General features: G+C 34.9%; 2 protein-coding genes across 4 annotated transcripts in view; one reads left to right on the top strand and one right to left on the bottom strand.

The window, feature by feature from the left end:
* The window catches only part of LOC123534977 (serine/threonine-protein phosphatase PGAM5, mitochondrial-like), a 33,026-nt gene extending 31,325 nt beyond the window's left edge, over positions 1 to 1,701 (bottom strand). The window contains exon 1 of one of the 2 annotated variants that reach the window (XM_045317480.2): positions 1,495 to 1,701. In XM_045317480.2, the coding sequence (XP_045173415.2) occupies positions 1,495 to 1,670 (176 nt within the window). In that variant the 5' untranslated portion in view covers positions 1,671 to 1,701. The remainder of the gene's footprint in view (positions 1 to 1,494) is intronic. The other variant, XM_045317479.2, reaches the window with a different exon arrangement.
* LOC123534978 (39S ribosomal protein L50, mitochondrial-like) lies at positions 1,678 to 23,409 on the top strand. Of its 2 annotated transcripts, none has more exons than XM_045317481.2 (4): positions 1,678 to 1,813; positions 14,666 to 14,808; positions 20,097 to 20,232; positions 21,487 to 23,409. In XM_045317481.2, exons 1-4 carry the CDS (start codon positions 1,727 to 1,729, stop codon positions 21,820 to 21,822), a joined length of 702 nt encoding a protein of 233 aa, XP_045173416.2. In that variant the 5' UTR covers positions 1,678 to 1,726; the 3' UTR covers positions 21,823 to 23,409. The 2 variants fall into 2 exon arrangements, with proteins under 2 accessions (XP_045173416.2, XP_045173417.2); XM_045317482.2 differs by lacking the exon at positions 1,678 to 1,813 and adding an exon at positions 3,706 to 3,727.
* Positions 23,410 to 23,453: the final 44 nt, after the last annotated feature.

Below are 23,453 nucleotides of genomic sequence, written 5' to 3'. Positions count from 1 at the left end.
TCAAACAACTCATAAACAGAATTAAATTGATACTATTTTGAAAAATACATTTTCTATATATTTCAAATTTTAAGTGTATTTTATATACACTTACTGAGATCTTTTACAATTAATGAAAATTGATCCCTCTCTGGCTTATTCACCAAGTCATAAAAGCAAAGCACCTGTTTATTGAACCCTTGGGGCAGTCGGCCAAAGGTTACATTACATCATGAACATGTCTGCAATGATTTCTAATGAGATAGTGATTATCAGCGGGTATGAAATTTGTCCGGCTCAGGATCGCATTTGTCCAGTCGTTAGAGACAGAGGCTAGAGATATTGTAAATTTTATGAGAAAGTGGTATCAGAGAGGATTTTATGGCCAAGTGCTTTACATGTAATGACTCTAACGACTGATGCCAGTCTAGGCAGCGCCTTTTATCTTAAAATACATTGTCCAACGAGTCTAAAGTATTAACTTCCAAAGTGAAACTGAAGAGAAAGTTGACATGTCTGTGCATGATATAGAGTGGTGGAACCTATGCTCGCGGTATTCCTATGCTCGCGGTATTTCGATAAATATGTTCTCTGCAGAAGTACTAATAAAAATATTTCATCATGCTATGTTCAACACCGACCAGTGGTGAAATGCCTTTACAACAAACGTAGCGATAGCCGCGCGTGCCGCTCACGTGACGGATACAGCAGCCGATACATTTTACGCAATCTGTATCCGTCGCACAAATCTCACACATATATGTCAAAATCACTAAACTAAAGATAGTTTTTTAGAAATCATGCATTACATTCAGATATAAGATAGATTTAAGAGCAAGATGTGATGAATGTGACGCCTGGCTACACTACGAGTGCCTTTCGAACCATGAAAAGATCGATGTTGATCTTAGTATTTTGACAAAGTCCAAATGGTTCTTTCTGAGATATAGGGAGGAGTAAATTTCCTACACACAAAAGAAGCGTAGAAAACATTAGCGAGTTAATCACTGTCGTTGTTTGAATCTTTAATACTTGAACATTCTGTTTTTAAACAACATTATGATAAGTTTTTAAGCTTTGTTCTAATAGTGACTCCATTTCGGAAAGGGAAATATACACATAGAGGCACATACTAAATTTTATCCCCATTTATTTTGTTTTTTCACATAATAAATGAGTAATGTTCTAAATATTATATTCGCATATGCTTGTTTGTTCATTTTTAGTCTGCTGATTTTTTTTTCGTCCTTATTTTAATCGATATTACATATCGCCAGCATAGGTTCCCTTCAGGACGAATTTTCACCTTTTCACGTATGCCGTGTCGATAGCTCACTAGACGACTAAGTCACGTGATGACGCACATCAACAATATGTTTCGATAAAAGGAGGATAACTTTATGTTTTTGCATAGGCAAATCGAAATAATAATTTTTTCTTGCTTCTTAAAAAGATTATATATCTACAAAATACCGCGAGCATAGGTTCCACCACTCTAATTTTCCAACATCTCACCTATCCCAGTTGTAATCCCATTTTACACTGGGGTTGTGACTTGTTGTCCATGATGAAAATACTGGATTATTTCTGCTTCTCTCATAGACAATGATGCCAACAATTGCAACTACACCGGCTGCTGTAAACCCGTAAACTTTTGAACAATGATAAATCTTCTGCAAAATTCGTTTCATGATTCTGAGTATTACATGACATCGAAATATCTGAGTAATCCGAATAGAGATCCAAGATGGCAGCTCCCATGGAGGCACGTCTTGCAGTTCCGCGACTTTGTAAAATGCTTGCTAGTTCCAACAAACGGTCATATTTATTTATGGTAAACACATGTATAGCCTTTTATTCTACGAGTTACAATAAACTTGCAGCATTTAGAATAATAATATGAAATTAGGTGCTACCTAAAAGGCAGAGCTCCCTTGAAAAATCTGGAATTATCTGGAATTATGGATTCGTTTTGGAAGATTATGTTCTATTAGATCTATTAAAATTATAAGTATTAATGATAATTCATGATTTCTGAATGCATGTTTTAGACTGCATCAAGATTAATTCTTGACATGGGAAAACTCGAAAGATATTCTATATATTATCAAAAGAAAGTTCGATATAGATTAAAATCGGCACCAAGATAAAGAAAAAAACGTATTTGAAATTTTTTTGTTATTCTTATTAAAACGTACTGTACTGCATCAACAATTTTACATATATTATTATCATACTGGAAACCAGTCACACATGATAACTCCTTCAAATTGAAAAGCTTGAACCTTGAAAATTTCAAACCTAACAGAATCTCATTAGGCCAATAGCCAAAGGAATTCTGTCTCTTTGCGTGTGAATGTTTGGCAATGAGGACTTAATGTAAAAAGTTAATGTTCCAATTCTAAAGTTAATAGAAATCAGAATTTACGTAATCCTGGAAATGACTATTGTAATTCTTTTAAATGTCATTATTGTCAAATTTTGGTTCTTTTTGGAAGGAAGAATGTGTCCAACTTTCAGTCAAAAATACTGCTATAAAAGATGCCTGGTATGGGAAAATTACAATCATTTACATGACTGTTACAAAGCTTGTTTTCAACCCAAAAGACTAGCAATTTTTAAAAGTTAATGATCAGAATTTTACCTAGAGAAAAACAGTGTTTGCCGAAATTCTCGAAAACCCCCGTTTATTTACTGAACTTCTAAGTAACAATCTATGGCTTTTTATGGTTAATCTTTTAGCACTAGAGAATAGGGATGGCAGTAAGAACCTTGATAGTTTTAGTTTTTTTTAGAAACTCTGGTCAGTGATTTTAAAGCTAACGGATGAAATATATGTCAACGGGGAGAAGAGCATTATTTGCTTTTCACAGTTCAATGCCTGTATATTTTGATCCTAAAGTTTTGGGGGTTTTTTTTAAGTTGTGTCTCCTGACTACTGCACAGGCACTACATTGGAACCTGACATCACAGCTATAAACACTTGTTAAATTTCACATGAATGACTTTAGTTATACAATATTTTCAAAACTCATAATAATACAAAAAAAAAACTGAAATAAAAAAAGGAATTTAAAAAAAAAAAATTCTGGTTCAGGTGAGATTCGAACTCACGATCTCTGGATTTCAACGCGAAATCGCTAACCACTACACCACTGTGGACTTATGACGTCATCAGGGCAAACATAAGTATATAATAAAGTTCAGTAATGGCAGCGTGACGAAAGTCATTTCAAAATGAAAATATTGTATTTGATTTCTTTTTTCGTCGTAGAAAATGTATTCAGCACTAATTTCTTATTATCAAATGCTCATTTACATTTTTATTCAATATTCAAAGCAGTAAGCGAGACGCTTTTGTCAACTGTAAACAGTAAGCGTCTACTGACGTCTTTACTGATTAATTACTGTGTGCATAGTGCACATGAAAAAATCCGAACAACACCGATTCCAAAAAGTACCACGGATTTTCAACTCGATAGTATACACAGTTAGGTCTCTCTATTCATTTTCTTTTTCATACGTCTAACCGTAATGCGACGCTGTCGGCGCCGCTTTGCGGCGCCGGTAGCTCTGCTATTAATTCAGTTGAACGGCGATATATGCAAATTCTTATGGGTGGGACACTTGACCTTTTTCTTTCTTACGGGCATGACTAGATGCCGGAAAGGGCCCTTTCCGTGATATTGGATTGGAAAGGGCCTAACATGGTCGGAAAGGGCCTGCCATATGTTTAATATGAACTTAGGTACTACCTAGAATGCAGAGCTCCCTTGAAAAAACAGTGCCCATTGAAAATTAAAGTAGTGCTGCTGCTGGAATTATCTGAAATTCGTTTTAGGAAGTTTATGTTCATTAAGATCTAATATGAACTTAGGTGCTACCTAGAAGGCAGACCTCCCTTGAAAAATCACCAGTGCCCCTTGAAAATTAAAGGAGTGCTGCTGGAATTATCTGGATCCGTTTTAGGAAGTTTATGTTCATTAAGATCTATTAAAATTTTAAGAATTGATGATAATTCATGATATCTGAATGAATGTCTTAGAATGCATTAAGATTAAATCTTGACATGCGAAAACTCTACAAATATGCTATATGCGAACTAAAGAAAGTTACGTTTCTTTTTAGAAGGAAGAATGTGTCCAACTTTAAGTCAAAAATACTGCTATGATAGACGTCTGGTATGGGAAAATGAAAATCATCTACATGTAAAAAGCTTGTTTAAAATCCAAAAGACTAGCCATCTTTAAAAGTTAGTCAGGGTTGTCAATAAGTTTTTGTTGGACAGACTGAAATAAAAAAGTAGGCGGCCAGCTAGGGGGGTGCCCCCCCCCCCCCCCCCCCCCCCCCCCGGGAAATTTTGAAAATCAGCGTTTCATTTCCTGCATTCTGGGGCATTTTGAAAGCATTTAAGAACATCTTTTCCATTGCATTTTTAAATACAATATACCCTTATTTTCACATTTTTATGAGCTCACCTGGTTTATTTGGAGATAATAATAAAAGTGAGTTTACGTGTTCATGAATGCATTTTTCAAGTCTTGAAATGCTAATATCTAACTTGTCACCACACTTCAACTCTTTGTTGTACTTCTTTGCAAAATCTAATAGTTATTGCACTCCTGTATATCTAAATTCAAAATTATACTGAGAATTAAACCTGTACTCGTATTTCTTATGTGGGGAACAAGATTCCCCAGGTGAAGTTTTATACGCCCGAAGGGACGTATTATGTTATGATGCTGGTGTCCGTCTGTCCGTCCGTCCGTCTGTCCGTTAGCAATTTCGTGTTCGCTCTGTAACTCTTGAACCCCTTGAAGGATTTCAAGGAAACTCTACACAAATGTTCACCACACCTAGACGATGTGCAGAGCACATGTTTTGGATGTCTCGCTTCAAGGTCAAGGTCACACTTAGGAGTCAAAGGTCATATCAGTTTGTTTCGTGTCCGCTCTGTAACTCTTGAACCCCTTGAAGGATTTCAAAGAAACCTGACACAAATGTTCACCACACCAAGATGACGTGCAGAGCACATGTTCCGGATGACTTGCTTCAAGGTCAAGGTCACACTTAGGGGTCAAAACTCATATCAGTCTGTAACTCTTGAACTGCTGGAAAGATTTCAAAGAAACTTGGCAGAAATGTTCACCACATTGCAACGATGTGCAGAGCGCATGTTCCGGATGACTCGCTTCAAGGTCAAGGTCATACTTAAGGGTCAAAGGTCATATATGACTTTGCTTTATGTATATTGCTCTGCATTGCAGTGCTCTTGTTTTTATTTGGCAGATCTCTTTTTTTGTACTTACAATAATTTTTTTTTTTAATTAGTTCCCTTTAATGTTACTATAAATAGCTTATTTTGAAACTTTCTTATTATTGGCCGTAGGGAAAAACCGAGACCACTTTTCTGTGGTACAACATGGATGGTACCTCCAATTTTAAGGTGTATTTTTATATACCTGTACCTGATACGATTTTTTTTGTAGACTTTGAATATTTTTTTTGTGGACTTAGATTTGTTTTTTGAAGTTTTCCTTTTGTTGTTCCAGTCCTTTGGGGCTACAACAGTCAAGTTCTTAAAATTTTGCTCCCATCCTATGATGTAAGCCTTCGGGCGTATATTGCCCCGCTTGGCGGCGCTCTTGTTACAATTTGGCATGACAAAAAATGTCACTGTTAGAACCATCAAAACAAAATGTACAGAGTTAGAAATAATACAAGTTTAGGCATAGAAAATTAACTGTTTGATTCTCATCCTCACCTATCCTTATCCAAAACCTCGATTTTTAGCTCACCTGTCACAAAGTGACAAGGTGAGCTTTTGTGATCGCGCGGTGTCCGTCGTCCGTCCGTCCGTGCGTGCGCGTCCGTCCGTAAACTTTTGCTTGTGACCACTCTAGAGGTCACATTTTTCATGGGATCTTTATGAAAGTTGGTCAGAATGTTCATCTTGATGATATCTAGGTCAAGTTCGAAACTGGGTCACGTGCCTTCAAAAACTAGGTCAGTAGGTCTAAAAATAGAAAAACCTTGTGACCTCTCTAGAGGCCATATATGTCACAAGATCTTCATGAAAATTGGTCAGAATGTTCATCTTGATGATATCTAGGTCAAGTTTGAAACTGGGTCACGTGCCCTAAAAAACAAGGTCAGTAGGTCTAAAAATAGAAAAACCTTGTGACCTCTCTAGAGGCCATATATTTCACAAGATCTTCATGAAAATTGGTCAGAACTTTCACCTTGATGATATCTAGGTCAAGTTTGAAACTGGGTCACGTGCCATCTAAAACTAGGTCAGTAGGTCAAATAATAGAAAAACCTTATGACCTCTCTAAAGACCATATTTTTCATGGGATCTGTATGAAAGTTGGTCAGAATGTTCATCTTGATGATATCTAGGTCAAGTTCGAAACTGGGTCACGTGCGGTCAAAAACTAGGTCAGTAGTTCTAAAAAAAGAAAAACCTTGTGACCTCTCTAGAGGCCATATATTTCATGAGCTCTTCATGAAAATTGATCAGAATGTTCACCTTGATGATATCTAGGTCAAGTTCGAAAGTGGGTCACGTGCCTTCAAAAACTAGGTCAGTAGGTCAAATAATAGAAAAACCTTGTGACCTCTCTAGAGGCCATAATTTTCATGGGATCTGTATGAAAGTTGGTCTGAATGTTCATCTTAATGATCTCTAGGTCAAGTTCGAAAGTGGGTCACATGCCGCCAAAAACTAGGTCAGTAGGTCAAATAATAGAAAAACCTTGTGACCTCTCTAAAGGCCATATTTTTCATGAGATCTGTATGAAAATTGGTCTGAATGTTTATCTTGATGATATCGAGATCAAGTTCGAAACAGGGTCATGTGCGGTCAAAAACTAGGTCAGTAGGTCTAAAAATAGAAAAACCTTGTCACCTCTCTAGAGGCCATACTTATGAATGGATCTCCATAAAAATTGGCCAGAATGTTCACCTTGATGATATCTAGGTCAGGTTTGAAACTGGGTCACGTGCCTTACAAAACTAGGTCAGTAGGTCAAATAATAAAAAAACCTTGTGACCTCTCTAGAGGCCATACTTTTCATGGGATCTGTATGAAAGTTGGTCTGAATGTTCATCTTGATGATATCTAGGTCAAGTTCGAAACTGGGTCAACTGCGATCAAAATCTAGGTCAGTAGGTCTAAAATTATTAAAATCTTTTGACCTCTCTAGAGGCCATATTTTTCAATGGATCTTCATGAAAATTGATATGAATTTTCACCTTGATGATATCTAGATAAAGTTCAAAACAGGGTCACGTACCTTCGAAAACTAGGTCAATAGGTCAAATAATAGAAAAACCTTGTGACCTCTCTAGAGACCATATTTTTCAATGGATCTTCATGAAAATTGGTCAGAATTTTTATCTTGATAATATCTAGGTCAAGTTCAAAACTGGGTCACATGAGCTCAAAAACTAGGTCACTATGTCAAATAATAGAAAAAACGACGTCATACTCAAAACTGGGTCATGTGGGAAGAGGTGAGCGATTCAGGACCATCATGGTCCTCTTGTTTATTGATCAAAATCCAGATATCCAAAATTGTATGTCCAGATACTGTTACACTTTCGTAGACATTGACCAGATCTCCACTTTAAAGGATGTGTTGGACAAATTATGATGGTGCAAAGACAGTTTAACAGCATTTGACAGTATCTGATCAAAAAATTTACCTTGACATTTCCTCTTATTTAAAATGATTTAAGAGAAATATTTATCCAAAATCGGCCGGCTGATACCGCCACAATTACTGTACTTTCGATTTCAAAAACTTACAGAAAAAGGTAAAAGCTAATATATTTTCTGATGTAAATTTGATTATGATTAATAATTTTTATAGAAATTTTAAAAAATATCTGTCTCAGTTGTCACCACATTAAAATCAACACCTGGCTTTGTTATAAACAGCACTCCACATGGATAAATAGGTGTGAAAATATCTGAAAATTGTTGTTTACAGATTAGTTATAAGCGATGTTGGATTATTAAATATAAAGGAGCTTGTGGATAATTTCTTTGTTTTGTTTTTTGTTGTCTTTTCTTTGAAATCGGGACCGTCATTCATGATTTCAAAATTCTAGGAAATTATCCCATGTCCCATCACTCTTTCTTCCGAAGCTTTTGCTACAAAATATAACTTTGACACTACGATAACTGATGAATATTTTTTCATGTATATCTCTAATATTAATTCAGTCCGTGAAACATGATTTTCATCGCTTTGACATTAGCTTGGATTTCGTCAGTTATGACGTACGTATATCATCATTTGTAAAGGCGGAGCTTAAAGAGTTTTGCCGATAAAATATGTCACGCGTTCTACATCCAAAACTGTCATTGGTTTATTGCGTGTTTTAACTCAAGTCAAAGATCGACAGGCACGTGGCAGTGTATGAAATACACCTCGGCAATTAAAATTCAGTGAACATCGCCCGTGATGACACGCTGTGTATTAATTATGAACGGAAACGACCGCGGGTAATATCAATTTTTAGACTGAGTTCTTTATACAAATTATATTTTCGTGACAGAATCGTGAAAAAAACATTAAAAATACTATGGTCGGCGGGTTAAGGTTTTAAGGCCCGATTTTTTTTTGTTGCGAATTTGAACCAGCCCAAATGCCATTTGAACCGTCCATTTCGGCCGGCGGCCGGTTCCTATTGACAACCCTGGTTAGTGATGAGAATTTTACCCAGAGAAAATCACTGTTTGCCGAAATTCTCGAAAACTCCTGTTTTATTTACTGAACTGCTGAGTTAACAGTCTATGACATTTTATGGTTAATCTTTTAGCACTACTGGTATAGAACATGAATGGTAGTAGGAGCCTTTTTGATGTTTATTGATAATTCATAGGCAATAGTGTTTTTCCTAATAATAAACTCTGGTCAGTGATTTTTAAGGTTGTGGATGAAATATATGTGAACGGGGAGAAGAGCATTATGTCCTTTTCACAGTTCAATGCCTGTATATTTTGATCCCAAAACCTTTTTTAAAAATAAGTTTTATCTGCAGACAGTACATTGGAACCTGACACCACTAACAAAACGCTTGTTAAATTTCACATTAATGACTTTATTTTTTACAATGCTTTCAAAACTTATAATAAATGAATTAAAAAAAACTGAAATAAAAAAAAACTGAAATAAAAAAAAATGCATTAGGTGAGAATCGAACTCCCGACCTCTGGTTTTCAACGCGAACTCGCTAACCACTGCACCAGTGTGGAAGTATGACGTCATCAACTCAAATATAAGTATAAATAATAAATTTCAATTATGGAAGCGTGACGAAAATCGCTTCGCAATGAAAATATTGTATTTTATCTTTTTTTTCTTCGTAGAAAATGTATTTAGCACTAAAGACTTATTATCAGACGCTCATTTATATTTTTATTCAACGTTCAAAGCAGTAAGCGAAACGCTTTTGTCAACCGTAAACAGAAAGCGTCTACTGACGTCTTACTGATTAATTACTATGAGCATTGTGTGCTGGAAGAAATCCGAACAACACCGATTCCAAAAACGTACCACGAATTTTCAACTCGATAGTAATTCTTTACACAGTTTTATTCATTTTGTTTTTCACACGTTTAACTGTAATGCGACGCTGTCGGCGCCGCTTTGCGGCGCCGGTAGCTCTGCTATTAATATTTTAAGAATTGATGATAATTCATAATTTCTGAATGAGTGTCTTAGAATGCATTAAGATTAAATCTTGACATGCGAAAATACCAACTAAAGAAAGTTACGGTTCTTTTTAGAAGGAAGAGTGTGTCCAACTTTAATGCAAACATACTGCTATGATAGACGTTTGGTATGGGAGAATGAAAATCATTTACATGTACAAAGCTTGTTTAAAATCCAAAAGACTAGCCATCTTTAAAAGTTAGTGATGAGAATTTTACCCAGAGAAAATCACTGTTTGCCGAAATTCTTGAAAACTTTTATTTACTTACTTATTTACTGAACTGCTAAGTTAACAGTCTATGACATTTTTATTGTTAATCTTTTAGCACTACTGGTATACAATAGGAATGGTAGTAGAAGCCTTTTTGATGTTTATTGATAATTCATTGGCAATATTTTTTTTTCCTAGTAATAAACTCTGGTCAGTGATTTTTAAGCTTGTGGATGAAATACATGTGAATGGGGAGAAGAGCATTATGTGCTTTTCACAGTTCAATGCCTGTATATTTTGATCCCAAAACCATTTTTTAAAAATAAATTGTATCTACAGACAGTACTTTGGAACCTGACATCACTAACAAAAGACTTGTTAAATTTCACATGAATGACCTTATTTTTTTACAATGCTTTTAAAACTCATAATAAATAAATAAATAAAAAAAACTGAAATAAAAAAACAATAAAAAAATGCGTATGGTGAGGATCGAACTCCCGACCTTTGGTTTTCAACGCCAACTCGCTAACCACTGTACTAATGTGGAAGTATGACGTCATCAACTCAAATATAAGTATATATAATAAATTTCAGTTATGGAAGCGTGATGAAAATCGTTTCGCATTGAAAATATTGTATTTTATCCTTTTTTTCTTCGTAGAAAATGTATTTAGCACTAAATTCTTATCTTCAGACACTCATTTACATTTTTATTCAACGTTCAAAGCAGTAAGCGAAACGCTTTTGTCAACCGTAAACAGCAAGCGTCTACTGACGTCTTACTGATTAATTACTATGAGCATTGTGTGCTGGAAGAAACCCGAACAACACCGATTCCAAAAACGTACCACGAATTTTCAACTCGATAGTAATTCTTTACACAGTTTTATTCATTTTGTTTTTCACATGTTTAACCGTTATGCGACGCTGTCGCGGCGCCAGTAGCTCTACTATTATTGGAATTTATTTAACTATTTCTTCATATTTCATTATGACATAATAAAAGAAAATAAATTACGGAAAAAAAGTTATCAATTTGTTATTTTTAAATGAATTATAGACAAAATATGAGTCATGGCATAAACCGCACTGATCGGAAAGGGCTTAACATGATAGGAAAGGGCCTGCCATATGTTTATTATTGGAACTTATTTTATTATTTCTTCACATTTCATTTAACAAATGAAAAAGGAAATTATTTAAGATATCAATATTCGATTTTTAAATGAATTATGGACAAATTACGAGTCATGACATAAACCGCGCTGATCGGAAAGGGCTTAACATGATAGGAAAGGGCCTGCCATATGTTTATTATTGGAACTTATTTTATTATTTCTTCACATTTCATTTAACAAATGAAAAAGGAAATTATTTAAGATATCAATATTCGATTTTTAAATGAATTATGGACAAATTACGAGTCATGACATAAACCGCGCTGATCGGAAAGGGCTTAACATGATCGGAAAGGGCCTGCTATATGTTTATTATTGGAACTTATTTTATTATTTCTTCACATTTCATTTAACAAATCAAAAAGGAAATTATTTAAGATAAAAAAAAATATCAATATTCGATTTTTAAATGAATTATGGACAAAATACGGGTCATAACATAAACCGCGCTGATCGGATAGGGCTTAACATGATTGGAAAGGGCCTGCTATATGTTTATTATTGGAAATTGTTTATTTATTTCTTCATATTTCATTTATCAAATCAAAAAGAAAGAACATACGAAAAAAAATATCAATTTTTTGATTTTTAAATGAATTATAGGCGAAATACGCGCCAGTACATAAAGCGCGCTGATCGGAAAGGGCTTAACATGATCGGAAAGGGCCTGCTATATGTTTATTATTGGAAATTATTTATTTTTTCATATTTCATTTACCAAGTCAAAAAGAAAAGAACTAACAAAAAAAATAAAAACATTCTTTTTCATTTTTAAATGAATTATTGACAATATACGCGTCAGTACATAAACCGCGCTGATTGGAAAGGGTTTAACATGATCGGAAAGGGCATGTCACTTGTTTTTTATTAGAAATTCAAGAATTATTTCTTCATATTTCATTTTGGCATAAGAAAGAAAATAGATTAAGAAATATGTATATTGTAGATTTTAAATGAATTAAAGACAAAAAACCTATTAGTGCATAAAAGCGCTGATCGGAAAGGGCCTTACTTGATCGGAAAGGGCATGTCACTTGTTTTTTATTAGAAATTAAAGAATTATTTCTTCATATTTCATTTTGGCATAAGAAAGAAAATAGATGAAGAAATATGTATATTATAGATTTTAGATGAATTAAAGACAAAAAAAACCTATTAGTGCATAAAAGCGCTGATCTGAAAGGGCCTTACTTGATTGGAAAGGGCATGTCACTTGTTTTTTATTAGAAATTAAAGAATTATTTCTTCATATTTCATTTTGGCATAAGAAAGAAAATAGATGAAGAAATATGTATATGATAGATTTTAAATGAATTAAAGACAAAAAAACCTATTAGTGCATAAAAGCGCTGATCGGAAAGGGCCTTACTTGATCGGAAAGGACATACTGTAATCAAATTCGAGTATTGATATATTTTTTATTTTAAATTATTTTCTTTTTCATTTTCTAATTGAAATATGAAGTTATAATAAAATGATTTCCAATAATAAGCATGTGACAGGCCCTTTCCGATCATATTAAGCCCTTTCCGATCAGCGCGGTTTATGTCTTGACTCGTATTTTGTCTATAATTCAATTAGAAATAACAAATTGATAACTCTTTTTTCGTAATTTATTTTCTTTTATTATGTCATAATGAAATATGAAGAAATAATTAAATAAATTCCAGTAATAAACATACGGCAGGCCCTTTCCGATCGTGTTAAGTCCTTTTTGCGGAAAGGGTCCTTTCCGGTATCTAGTCATAGCGCTTTCTTTCTTCAAGAAACCACACCTCGAGGGTTCAACGCAATAAGGGTGTATCTACATATAATAATTATATGTAGATACGCCCTTATTGCGAGGGTTCAACGCAATAAGAGATATCTAGATCTACATTATTATATGTAGATACGCCCTTATTGTGTTGAACCCTCGACCTGTCAAGTCTGATGCTTGAATCATGATTCGCATGAATAAAAGGATTGATCATGACTTGATGAATTTGGAACATTTTCTCATGCTTTCTAAAAACAACAGACTAGTGATAGTAGGTTTATAGGCCACTTCCAACAGTATGACTGACTAGCAAAATCTAATCAAATTAGCGAAATCTAGACCTAAAATTTAAACTAATGAATATTTTTTAAAATCCTTTTAAGCTTTTATTCAAAATATAAATCTACATGTGCATGTCAATTTTCAAGAAAAAATATTTATATTTAGGGTGGTTTTGAAGCGAAATACATATACGGGTCTTGATTGTCAAAGAAATATATAAAGAAGATAAGGTACAATTCGTGATGTTTATTGTTTGAGAGTGATTAGTGGTTTTACAAAATTGAAACCGGTTTTACAAAGTAATCAAATCGGATCCGATTAACCGTGTAATCGTCCAAGTTCTAGTTTAAATAACGTTAATATGTTTTGATCATCGTAAATCTTCCCTTTTTAGCTCACCTGAGCACAAAGTCACCATCAGGCATCCGTCCGTCCATCCATCGATCATCCACATTTTTCTTCAAACAACAGCTCCTTTGAAACAGTGTGGTGGATTTTGATGAAACATGGTCCAGATGTTCCTCAGGTGGTCTCCTTCCAAATCTGCTTAAGATTGTTCAAATTTTTCTGATTTGTCAAAAAACATGGCTGCAAGGGGATGTGAACCTTTTCTCTATATGTATATACTGTAAACTTTAAAAATCTTATTCTATGAAACTGCTGGCCTGATTTTAAAATGATTTCACACAAATAGTCCTTATGTGACCCTCTACCAAGATTGTTCAAATTATTCTGATTTGTCAAGAAACACTGCTGCCAGAGGGGGTAGTCACTTTTCATTAGTATATAGTGGAAACTTAAAAAAAAACTGTATGAAACTGCGGGCTCGATTTTAAAATAATTTCACACAAATGTTCCTATGGTGACCCTTTATGAAGATTGATCAAATTATTCCGATTCCTCAAAAACATGGCCGCCAGGGGGCATGGTCACTTTTCCCTATATGTAAATAGTGGAAACTTAAAAAATCTCAATGTCAATTAAAAACTGCTGACCCCGATTTTAAAATAAGTTTACACCTATGTCATCATTTCTCCAACCTATTACCCCAACTCCGCCCCCAAACACTAACACACATCACTTACATGTATTTATTCAGTAGAAACTTTTAAAATAATCTTGTCGGAAAACACTGGCACCATTCAAAATAATTTCAGACATTTTCGTTGCACAACCATCTACCAAAACTGTTCTAGCAAGCGGTGTAACTCAGGCGAGCTTAGCTCTAAGCCCATCGTGGCCGTCTTGTTTCAATCTTTGCGTTGCAATTTCACCCTCATGAGGGCATCTACCCTCTTTCACCAAAATGAGTAGAAACACTTGGAAAGGTTTTGTTGAATCTCATTGAATCTCATTTTCTTGAACAGTGTTACTGAATTAAGTTTTCGTGAAATATATTAATGATCATTATAAACTGAAAAAGTTCATGTTATAAAAAGCTTCAAGAACATCTATGAATAAACATGAAACTGTTAGATGCTGACAATGGTAAGATTAACATTTAATGAAAGTTGCTTTCTTACAGTTACATGCAAGACAGATGGGCTTTTTAGACAAGCTGAAATTTTTACAGAAGAAAAAAGACCGTGAAATTGAAGACGACATTGTTTCTTTGGAAGCAAATGAGAAACTTCAAGAAGGACAGACTAGACAGTTCAGGAAAAGAGAGTAAGGCTTGACAGGGTCTTGTTTACATGCATGGTTAAGAGCGAGTCCAAATTAAATGGATAACATATATATAGATTTTCTCAGAAATCTTCTTTGTCAACTCCTCAATCAATATTCAGCTAGTGTTTTTAGCTCGACTGTTCAAAGAATAGGTAGAGCAATTGGACTCACCCATGTGTCGGCGTCCAATTCGGTTACATTTTTGTATGTAAGCTGGTATCTCAGTAAGCACTTGTGGGAATGGATTGAAACTAAACACACTTATTTGTTGTGATAAACTGACTTACATTTTACAGGTTCAATAACTCTGTTTTCCTTTTTTAACAAATATATGCCCTTTTTTGTGACTTAGCCAATTTTTAGTTAAGTTTTTGTATGTTAGCTGGTATCTCAGCACCCACTAATTGAAATGGTTTGAAACTCTACACACTTAGTCACTGTGATGTTTTGACATGCAATGCACAGGTTCCAAAACTCTACTTTGCATATTTACAAAATTGTTTTCCTTTTTTGACCTTTTTAAGTAAAGTTTTGTATGACATGATAAAGTTTTGCATGCAAGTACGTATAGCTATCATTTAAAAGAATATAGCTTTGAAACTTTACTTATTTTTAGCTCGTCTATTCGAAGAATAGTCTAGCTATTCTACTCACCCTGGCGTCGGCGTCACACCTTGGTTAAGTTTTTGCATGCAAGTACATAGTGATACAGCTATCATTCAAAGGCATATAGCTTTGAAACTTATTTTTTCTTTTTCTAGGTCAATAACCAACCTCACTGGGTCAAGTCCCATAACTCTGACATGTATTTTGAGCAAATTATGCCCCCTTTTGGACTGGTTAAAGTTTTACATGCAAGTTACTATCTCCAAAACTAATGCAGATATTGAATTGAAACTTCACATGTGTCTTTGGGGTTATAAAACTAGTTGATAGCACCAAGTCCCATAACTCTTGACCTTCATTTTGGCCAAATTATGGCCCCTTTTGGACATAGAAAATTCTGGTTAAAGTCTTGTGTGCAAGTACATACAGCTATTACTAAAAGGCATATAGATTTGAAACTTATTTTTTCTTTTTCTAGATCAAATACCAACCTCACTGAGTCAAGTCCCATAACTCTGACATGTATTTTGAGCTAATTATGCCCCCTTTTGGACTTAGAAAATTCTGGTTAAAGTTTTACATGCAAGTTACTATCTCCAAAACTAATGCAGATATTGAATTGAAACTTCCCGTGTCTTCGGGGTTATAAAACTAGTTGATAGCACCAAGTCCCATAACTCTGATATGCATTTTTGTCAAATTATGTCCCCTTTTGAACTTAAAACTCTTTTGATATTTAACCTGTTTGGGTAATATTTTCCTGTTTCTGGGACAATATTTCGAATAGTCCAGCTTGGCTGTCTTACGGACAGCTTTTGTTTCTTTTTGTACCCCCCCCACCCCCAACAACAAAGTTGTAATTGGGCAGGGGGAGGGGGGTATATGTATGATTTCAGGTTTGTCTGTCTATCTGTAGACACAATCTTGTGCGCACCAACTCTCCCTATCCCCTTGACACAATTTAATGAAACTTCACACAAGTGATCAATACCAGCCCTAGTTGTGCATGGGGCATATTAGGTTCTTTCAGAAAAAATATCTGCAGAGTTATTGGACTTTGTTTTTAGCATAGTGACAAGGTGAGCTTTTGTGATCACCCTTCGTCCGTCGTCAGTCCGTGTGTGCGTCCGTCCGTCAACAATTTCTTGTCTGCACGATAGTGTTTTCATTTATGATTTTATTTTAACCAAACTTGCACACAACTTGTATCACCATAAGATCTCGGTTCCTTTCTTGAACTGGCCAGATCCCATTATGGGTTCCAGAGTTATGGCCCCTGAAAGGGCCAAAATTAGTTATTTTGAGCTTGTCTGCACAATAGTAGCTTTATTTATGATTTGATTTTAACCAAACTGGCACACAACTTGTATCACCATAAGATCTTGGTTCCTTTCTTGAACTGGCCAGAATCCTTTATGGGTTCAAGAGTTATGGCCCCTGAAAGGCCAGAATTAGCTATTTTGACCTTGTCTGCACAATAGCAGCTTCATTTATGATTTTATTTTAACCAAACTTGCACACAACTTGTATCACTATAAGATCTTGGTTCCTTTCTGGAACTGGCAAGATTCCTTTATGGGTTCCAGAGTTAAGGCCCCTGAAAGGGCCAGAATAAGCTATTTTGACCTTGTCTGCACAATAGCAGCTTCATTTATGATTTGAATTTAATTAAACTTGCACAAAACTTGTGTCGCCATAAGATCTCAGTTCTTTTGTTGAACCGGCCAGATCCCTTTATGGGTTCCAGAGTTATGGCCCCTGAAAGGCCAAAATTAGCTATTTTGACCTTGTCTGCACAATAGCAGCTTCATTTATGATTAGATTTTAACCAAACGTGCACACAACTTGTATCACCATAAGATCTTGGTTCCTTTCTTGAACTGGCCAGATTCCTTTATGGGTTTCAGAGTTATGGCCTCTTAAAGGTCCAAAATTGGCTATTTGGCTTTTGCAGCTATATAGAGACTTCATTTATGGTTTTATTTGATACAAACTTCCAAAATATCGTCAACAACAATAAATCTTGGATTCCATTACAAATCAGATCCAATCGTAGGTTCCAGAGTTATTTTATATCTGATTACCTCCCCTGATTGTAATCAAAATGGATTTACATCAGTAAGTTCTTATAGGACGTATTTGAAATTTCATTATTGTCATTAGTTGGACTGAGCCAATCAGGGTAGATAACTATGGACTGATTTTATGTCAAATTACCTCCCTTTATTTCAAATTAAAATGGGTATATTTCCGTAACTAATGAAGATACTGATCTGAATTTTCATTTATGTCAACAGATTTATTTGGCAGATCCTTCTTTTGTTCACTTACAATAATTTTCTTTTTAATTACTTCCCTTTTACGTTACTATAAATAGCTTATTTTTTGTAACTTTTTTATTATTGGCCGTAGGGAAAAACCGAGACCACTTTTCTGTGATACAACATGGATGGTACCTCCAATTTTTAGGTGTATTTTGACATATCTGTACCTTTTAAGAATTTTTGTTTCGTTTTGTTAAATTTCTTCCCTTTGTTGTTCCTGTCCTTTGGACTTAGATATTTTTTCTGAGGACCTTCTTGTCCTCAAGTGCAATGATAACAGGTGAGCGATATAGGGCCATCATGGCCCTCTTGTTTGTTTATGTACTATATACATATAGTCTGCATATGCAATCTTGTGCGCACCAACTCTCCTCTTCCCTTGACACAATTTAATAAAACTTCACACAAGTGATCAGTACCAACACTAGTTGTGCATGGTGCATGTTAGGTTCTTTCAGAAAAAAAAATTGCAGAGTTATGGGACTTTGTTTTTGTTACTATACTATATACATAAAGTCTATATACATACAGTCCACATAATTCAATTTTGTGTGTGTCAAATTGCAATGTACTGTCAGTGCGAGTAAGTGGGGGAGGGGTTGTACATTCAACACCTGGTTCTAGGTCAATTACCAATCTCACTGGGTCTAGTCCCATAACTCTGACATGTATTTTGGGCAAATTATGCCCCCTTTTAGACTTAGAAACTCCTGGTTACAGTTTTGCAAGCAAGTACATATAGATATCATTTAAAGGCATATAGCTTTGAAACTTATTTATATAATTATGTAAATATCTTAAAACATAAAAAAGTTATGAAGAATTGAAGTTAGGAATAAGTCCCATTTTTCTAGTATTTTAAACCAGTATATTATAAAGGAAATCAAGTCGCGTTCGTGGACCTAAGAAAAGAAAAATTTTAACTTCAAATCGTCATAACTATTTTATTTTTAGCTCACCTAAGCACAGAGTGCTCATCTGTCCACTTTCCTTTAAACAACATCTCGTCCTAAACCACCAGTTCAATTTTGATCAAACTTCACAGGAATGATCCTTGGATGGCCCCCATTCAAAATTATTCAAAGAATTTAATTCCACACATAACTCTGGTTGCCAAGGGAACCGAAAGAAAAAACTTAAAAAATCTTCTTGTCAAAAACTGCAAGGCATAGAGCCTTGATATTTGGCTTGTAACATCATATAATGGTCCTCTATGAAGACTGTTCAAATTTTGCCCCAGGTGTGAAAAGAGGCCCTGTCCCGGGGCTCTCAAGTTTTACAGACTTATTTAGGAAAAAACTTTAAAAATCTTCATGTCTGAAACTACAAGGCCTAGGCTTTTGATATTTGGTATGTTGCATTGCCTAGTGATCCTCTACCAAGATTATTCAAATAATGCCCCCGAGGTGAAAACAGGTCCCATCCAGTTAGTCCAAAGTTTTAATCGAATTCATTAAGTAATAAAGGTATAGTGAAAGTACACCAACATCAGCTTGAAATTCTAAGTAAAAAGGGGACATAATTCATGAAATATTGGTGCAAGAGTTATGGCCCTTGTGTCATTTGTTTCCCAGAGCTCTTGTTTAATGTTTTGATACACTTCTATCTCGAGCCCGCCCGCTTAGCCGAGTAGGTAGAGCGTTGGTCTACGGATCGCGGGGTTGTGAGTTTGATCCCCGGATGGGGTGCATGTTCTCCATGACGATTTGGTAAACAACATTGTGTCTGAAATCATTCGTCCTCCACCTCTGATTCATGTGGGGAAGTTACTTGCGGAGAACAGGTTTGTACAAGTACAGAATCCAGGAACACTGGTTAGGTTAACTGCCCGCCGTTACATGACTGAAATACTGTTGAAAAACGGTGTTAAACCCAAAACAAACAAAAACTTTCCTATCTCTGTTATAACTAAACATATTTGACACAGACTTATGCTATTGTCCAGTATCTTCATCCACATTGGAGTCATTAAACACTCCAGTGACAGCTTCAGCTTCCTCAGATGTGCCCTGTTTCACTATCCAGCATGGAAATAGTTGAGCACACTGTTTCCTGTGCCAGCTCTTGTTAGTATATCTGCTCATTAGTATGAAAGTAATTACCCATAAATTAATTAAAAAGTGAATGAATTTGTCATTTATCTTTGGAAATAGATAGTCAGATCCAGCTGATAATTGATACTTATTAACCTTTTTATATCAAGATAATTGGCTTAGTTGTGGGGGTATAATTTTGTCACTCCTGTGACAACTCTAGTTTTCTTCAGTGGGAGATATCAGTTCTGCAGATCTGCCTATTTGAGTATGAAGCATTTTCATATATCTGTTGTGCTAATGATGTTTGGTATTAATGTTTCAGATCTATAGAAGAGAGGCCTGCCTATCAACCTCCTGCAGATGCTGCTAAAAGGATTCATGCCATTACACATGATATCTTTGGTCCAGAGAAAGACTGGTTAAACATTCAACTTGACGATAGAGTTCATAAGTTTGATGTACGTTGTATTTTGTAATAATAGCATAGGACATTGTTACCAGTATTTAGTGCATTCTTTTAAAGCTGTTTAGTAATTGTCATTTGTAGTGATTACAGGGACCGATTAAGGATGTTAGTTTGGAGTGGGCACGGGCAGAATTATTACGGGGGGCACGGTCCGTCCGAAATGTTTGGCAACTAAACATCAAATGACATATATTGATATAGTTTTAGCATGATTGACACAGTATCATCTTTTTATACGCCCTTTTCTGAAAGAGCGGGGTGTATTATGTGACCTGTGCTGGTGGGTGGGCAGTCAGCGTCCAAAAGCATGTCTGCTCTCTAAATCGTACAGTTTTCATCCGATCCTCACCACACTTGCTGACAATGTTTGTGGGCATAATATCTCAGCCAAGTTTGATAACAAGCCAAATTGCCTCAGGCCCTTGAATTACTCGAAAAACAGCAAGTTTAGCCTTGTCCGCTCTCTTATTCAAACAGTTTTAATCCAGTCCTCACCAAACTTGTTGACAATGTTTGTGGGCATAATATCTAGGCCAAGTTCGGTAACCAGCCAAATTGCCCAAGGAACTCTTGGATTATGGCCCTTGAATTACTCGAAAAACTGTGAATGTAGCCTTGTCCGCTCTCTAAGTCGAATGGTTTTCTTCCGATCTTCACCAAACTTGTTGACAATGTTTGTGGGCATAATATCTAGGCCAAGTTTGATAATCAGCCAAAGCGCCCCTTGCAGTCTTGGATTATAGCCCTTGAATTACTCAAGGAACTGCAAATTTAGCCTTGTCCGCTCTCTAAGTTGAACAGTTTTCATCCAATCTTCACCAAACTTGCAGACAATGTTTGTGGGCATAATATCTCAGCCAAGTTCAATAACCAGCCAAATTGCCTCAGGCTCTCTTGGATTATGGTCATTGAATTACTCGAAAAACTGCGAATTCAGCCATGTCTGCTTCTTAAGTCAAACAATTTTCATCCGAATGTTTATGTTTTTTTTCAATGTTTTATAAAAGATTTCTCCATAGATTTCATAACTTCATATGTTTTGAAAAAAGATACACCATAGTTTACCTTTTTCAACTGAGCTCCTAAATTTCATAATAAACCATGTGTTAAAAGTCTTATTTTTGCATGATTTTTGACTTGACACGTTATAATAGAATAATAGATATGTTTCGTAAGATTAAGCCTTTAGAAAATAAAACCATTTCGCAAGAATTTCTACAACAGCTGATTTTTTTCCCCATTTTAGTTGGTGACACGTGTAATGGAAGAACTGGATCACGAGGTACCAAGTGTAGATCTTAATGACATAGAGACAGTAGAAGATGTTGTAAAATTCTTCAATATAGAGGTCAAGGACACTTCAGTTTTAGAGGACCTCACAAAACTGGACTTGCCAAAAAATCTTCACATGAATTTGGAATATATCAGATTTCATCCAGACACAGACAAAATTTATGATGGTATTACAGCTTTTCCTGGTCGACCAACAATAGTTACAAGTATAAAATATAAAAGAAAATACAAAGGTTATGATGGTGGGGACCCAGTTAATTACCCAGAAAAAGTTATAGGGAGAGACTGAATCACATTGATACAAGTTCAGCTGTAATATTTTCAACATGTATAAAAGGGACAAATATGGTTGTTACAACTGTGAACATGTCACACATTTGTATCTTTGATGACTTTTAAATGTTTGAGTTTCAATAATAGTTTTTATTTAGATAAAAGTTAAGACAAAATCATATTTCTTAATTAAAGTTTGTAATACTGTGAAATCACTAATATTTGTTGGGGACTCATTTTCGTGGATTTCATGGTTGAGTCAATCCAAAAAATTTAATCCCAACGAACAAGAAAAATTCCCATTCATTTTATGTTCAAAAGTTGAAATCCACAAATTCATATCCCCGCGAAGTTTGACCCACACCATGGAATTTTATGCCCACAAAATTAAATGATTTTACAGTGGCTGAAACAACTGGAAAGTCACCATATGACCTTTATTTGTGTCAATGTAATAATGTTAAACCCAACAAAAATAGAAAAATATATTTTGCTGAAATTCAGTAGAAATTTAGTAGAGCTGGGACGATTTCAAAATTTTAAAACCAGTTAATCATTTGTATGAAATCGAATCGAACCGGTTAATCGGCCACCGTATTTGAAATGCTGTTTTCTTTCCTGATGACCGTATAAAGGTACTTCATCAGCTGACTTTATTATGAACTTACAGTCTGAAATATCGTTTGAAGCAGTGTGCTAATTAATAAGTCATATTTTGGTGTATTTTATTTTAGAGATATCACGTTAAGCAAATCCAAGACTATCAGTTGATGTGTTTTAGTGGAAATATGCTGTGGGTCTATGTGCTGGTCAAAGAAGTGTATATAGATAAAGTATTTTTGATGTTTATTGTTTGAGAGCGATTAACGGTTTTGCAAAACTGAAACCGGTTTCACCTAGTAATCGAATCGGACCTGATTAACCGAGTAATCGTCCCAGTCCTAAAATTTAACTTTGAAAAATTGTTACTGGTATTTACCACCCCTTGTCTGTTTTGGTTGTGCAGGCCAAAACATATTGGAAATAGCTAAATTTTGAAACTAAATGCTGTTGAAATATCCAGATATCTATTTAAGTAATATAAACTTAAAAATTTTATTGGAAAGAAACCCTCAGCTTTTTAAATACATTCATATGGAAGAGGAGTCATTACAAAATTTCATAAATATTAAAACCTAAAACCAAAACCAGGCACCTGACTAGAACCATAATAGATATCTTTTATAAATATTGTTAAGACCTAAAACTAAAACCAGGTGCCTAACTTGAACCATGATATGTTTATCTTCACTAGATTGCTTGTTGGTTATGTATGCACATGTATATGCCTTATAACCTAAAGACCCCACTGCATCTATGGACAGGTGCCAAGTTTTATTTGTCACCCATTTGTAATCTAATAAAAGCTTTTCACCTTTGAAATGACCCAGTTTTTAATATTAATGACATAAGTTTATTACTGTAAAAAAAGCAGCAAAATGAGAAATATTTCTGGTGGTTTTGTTCAAGTTGAAGTGATTGTATATCAACTGTATCTAGTGAAATTTTGTCAATATATGTTTTGTTGAAAGTCTTTCTTTCATTAATAAAAGTTTATATGTTTTGTGTCTTATGTTGTTATTTCATTTCCCTTTGAACGCCAATTTT

This window comes from Mercenaria mercenaria, chromosome 12 (assembly GCF_021730395.1).
Source record: "Mercenaria mercenaria strain notata chromosome 12, MADL_Memer_1, whole genome shotgun sequence".
Lineage (NCBI taxonomy): Eukaryota > Metazoa > Mollusca > Bivalvia > Venerida > Veneridae > Mercenaria > Mercenaria mercenaria.
This window is presented reverse-complemented; position numbering and strand designations above follow the sequence as displayed.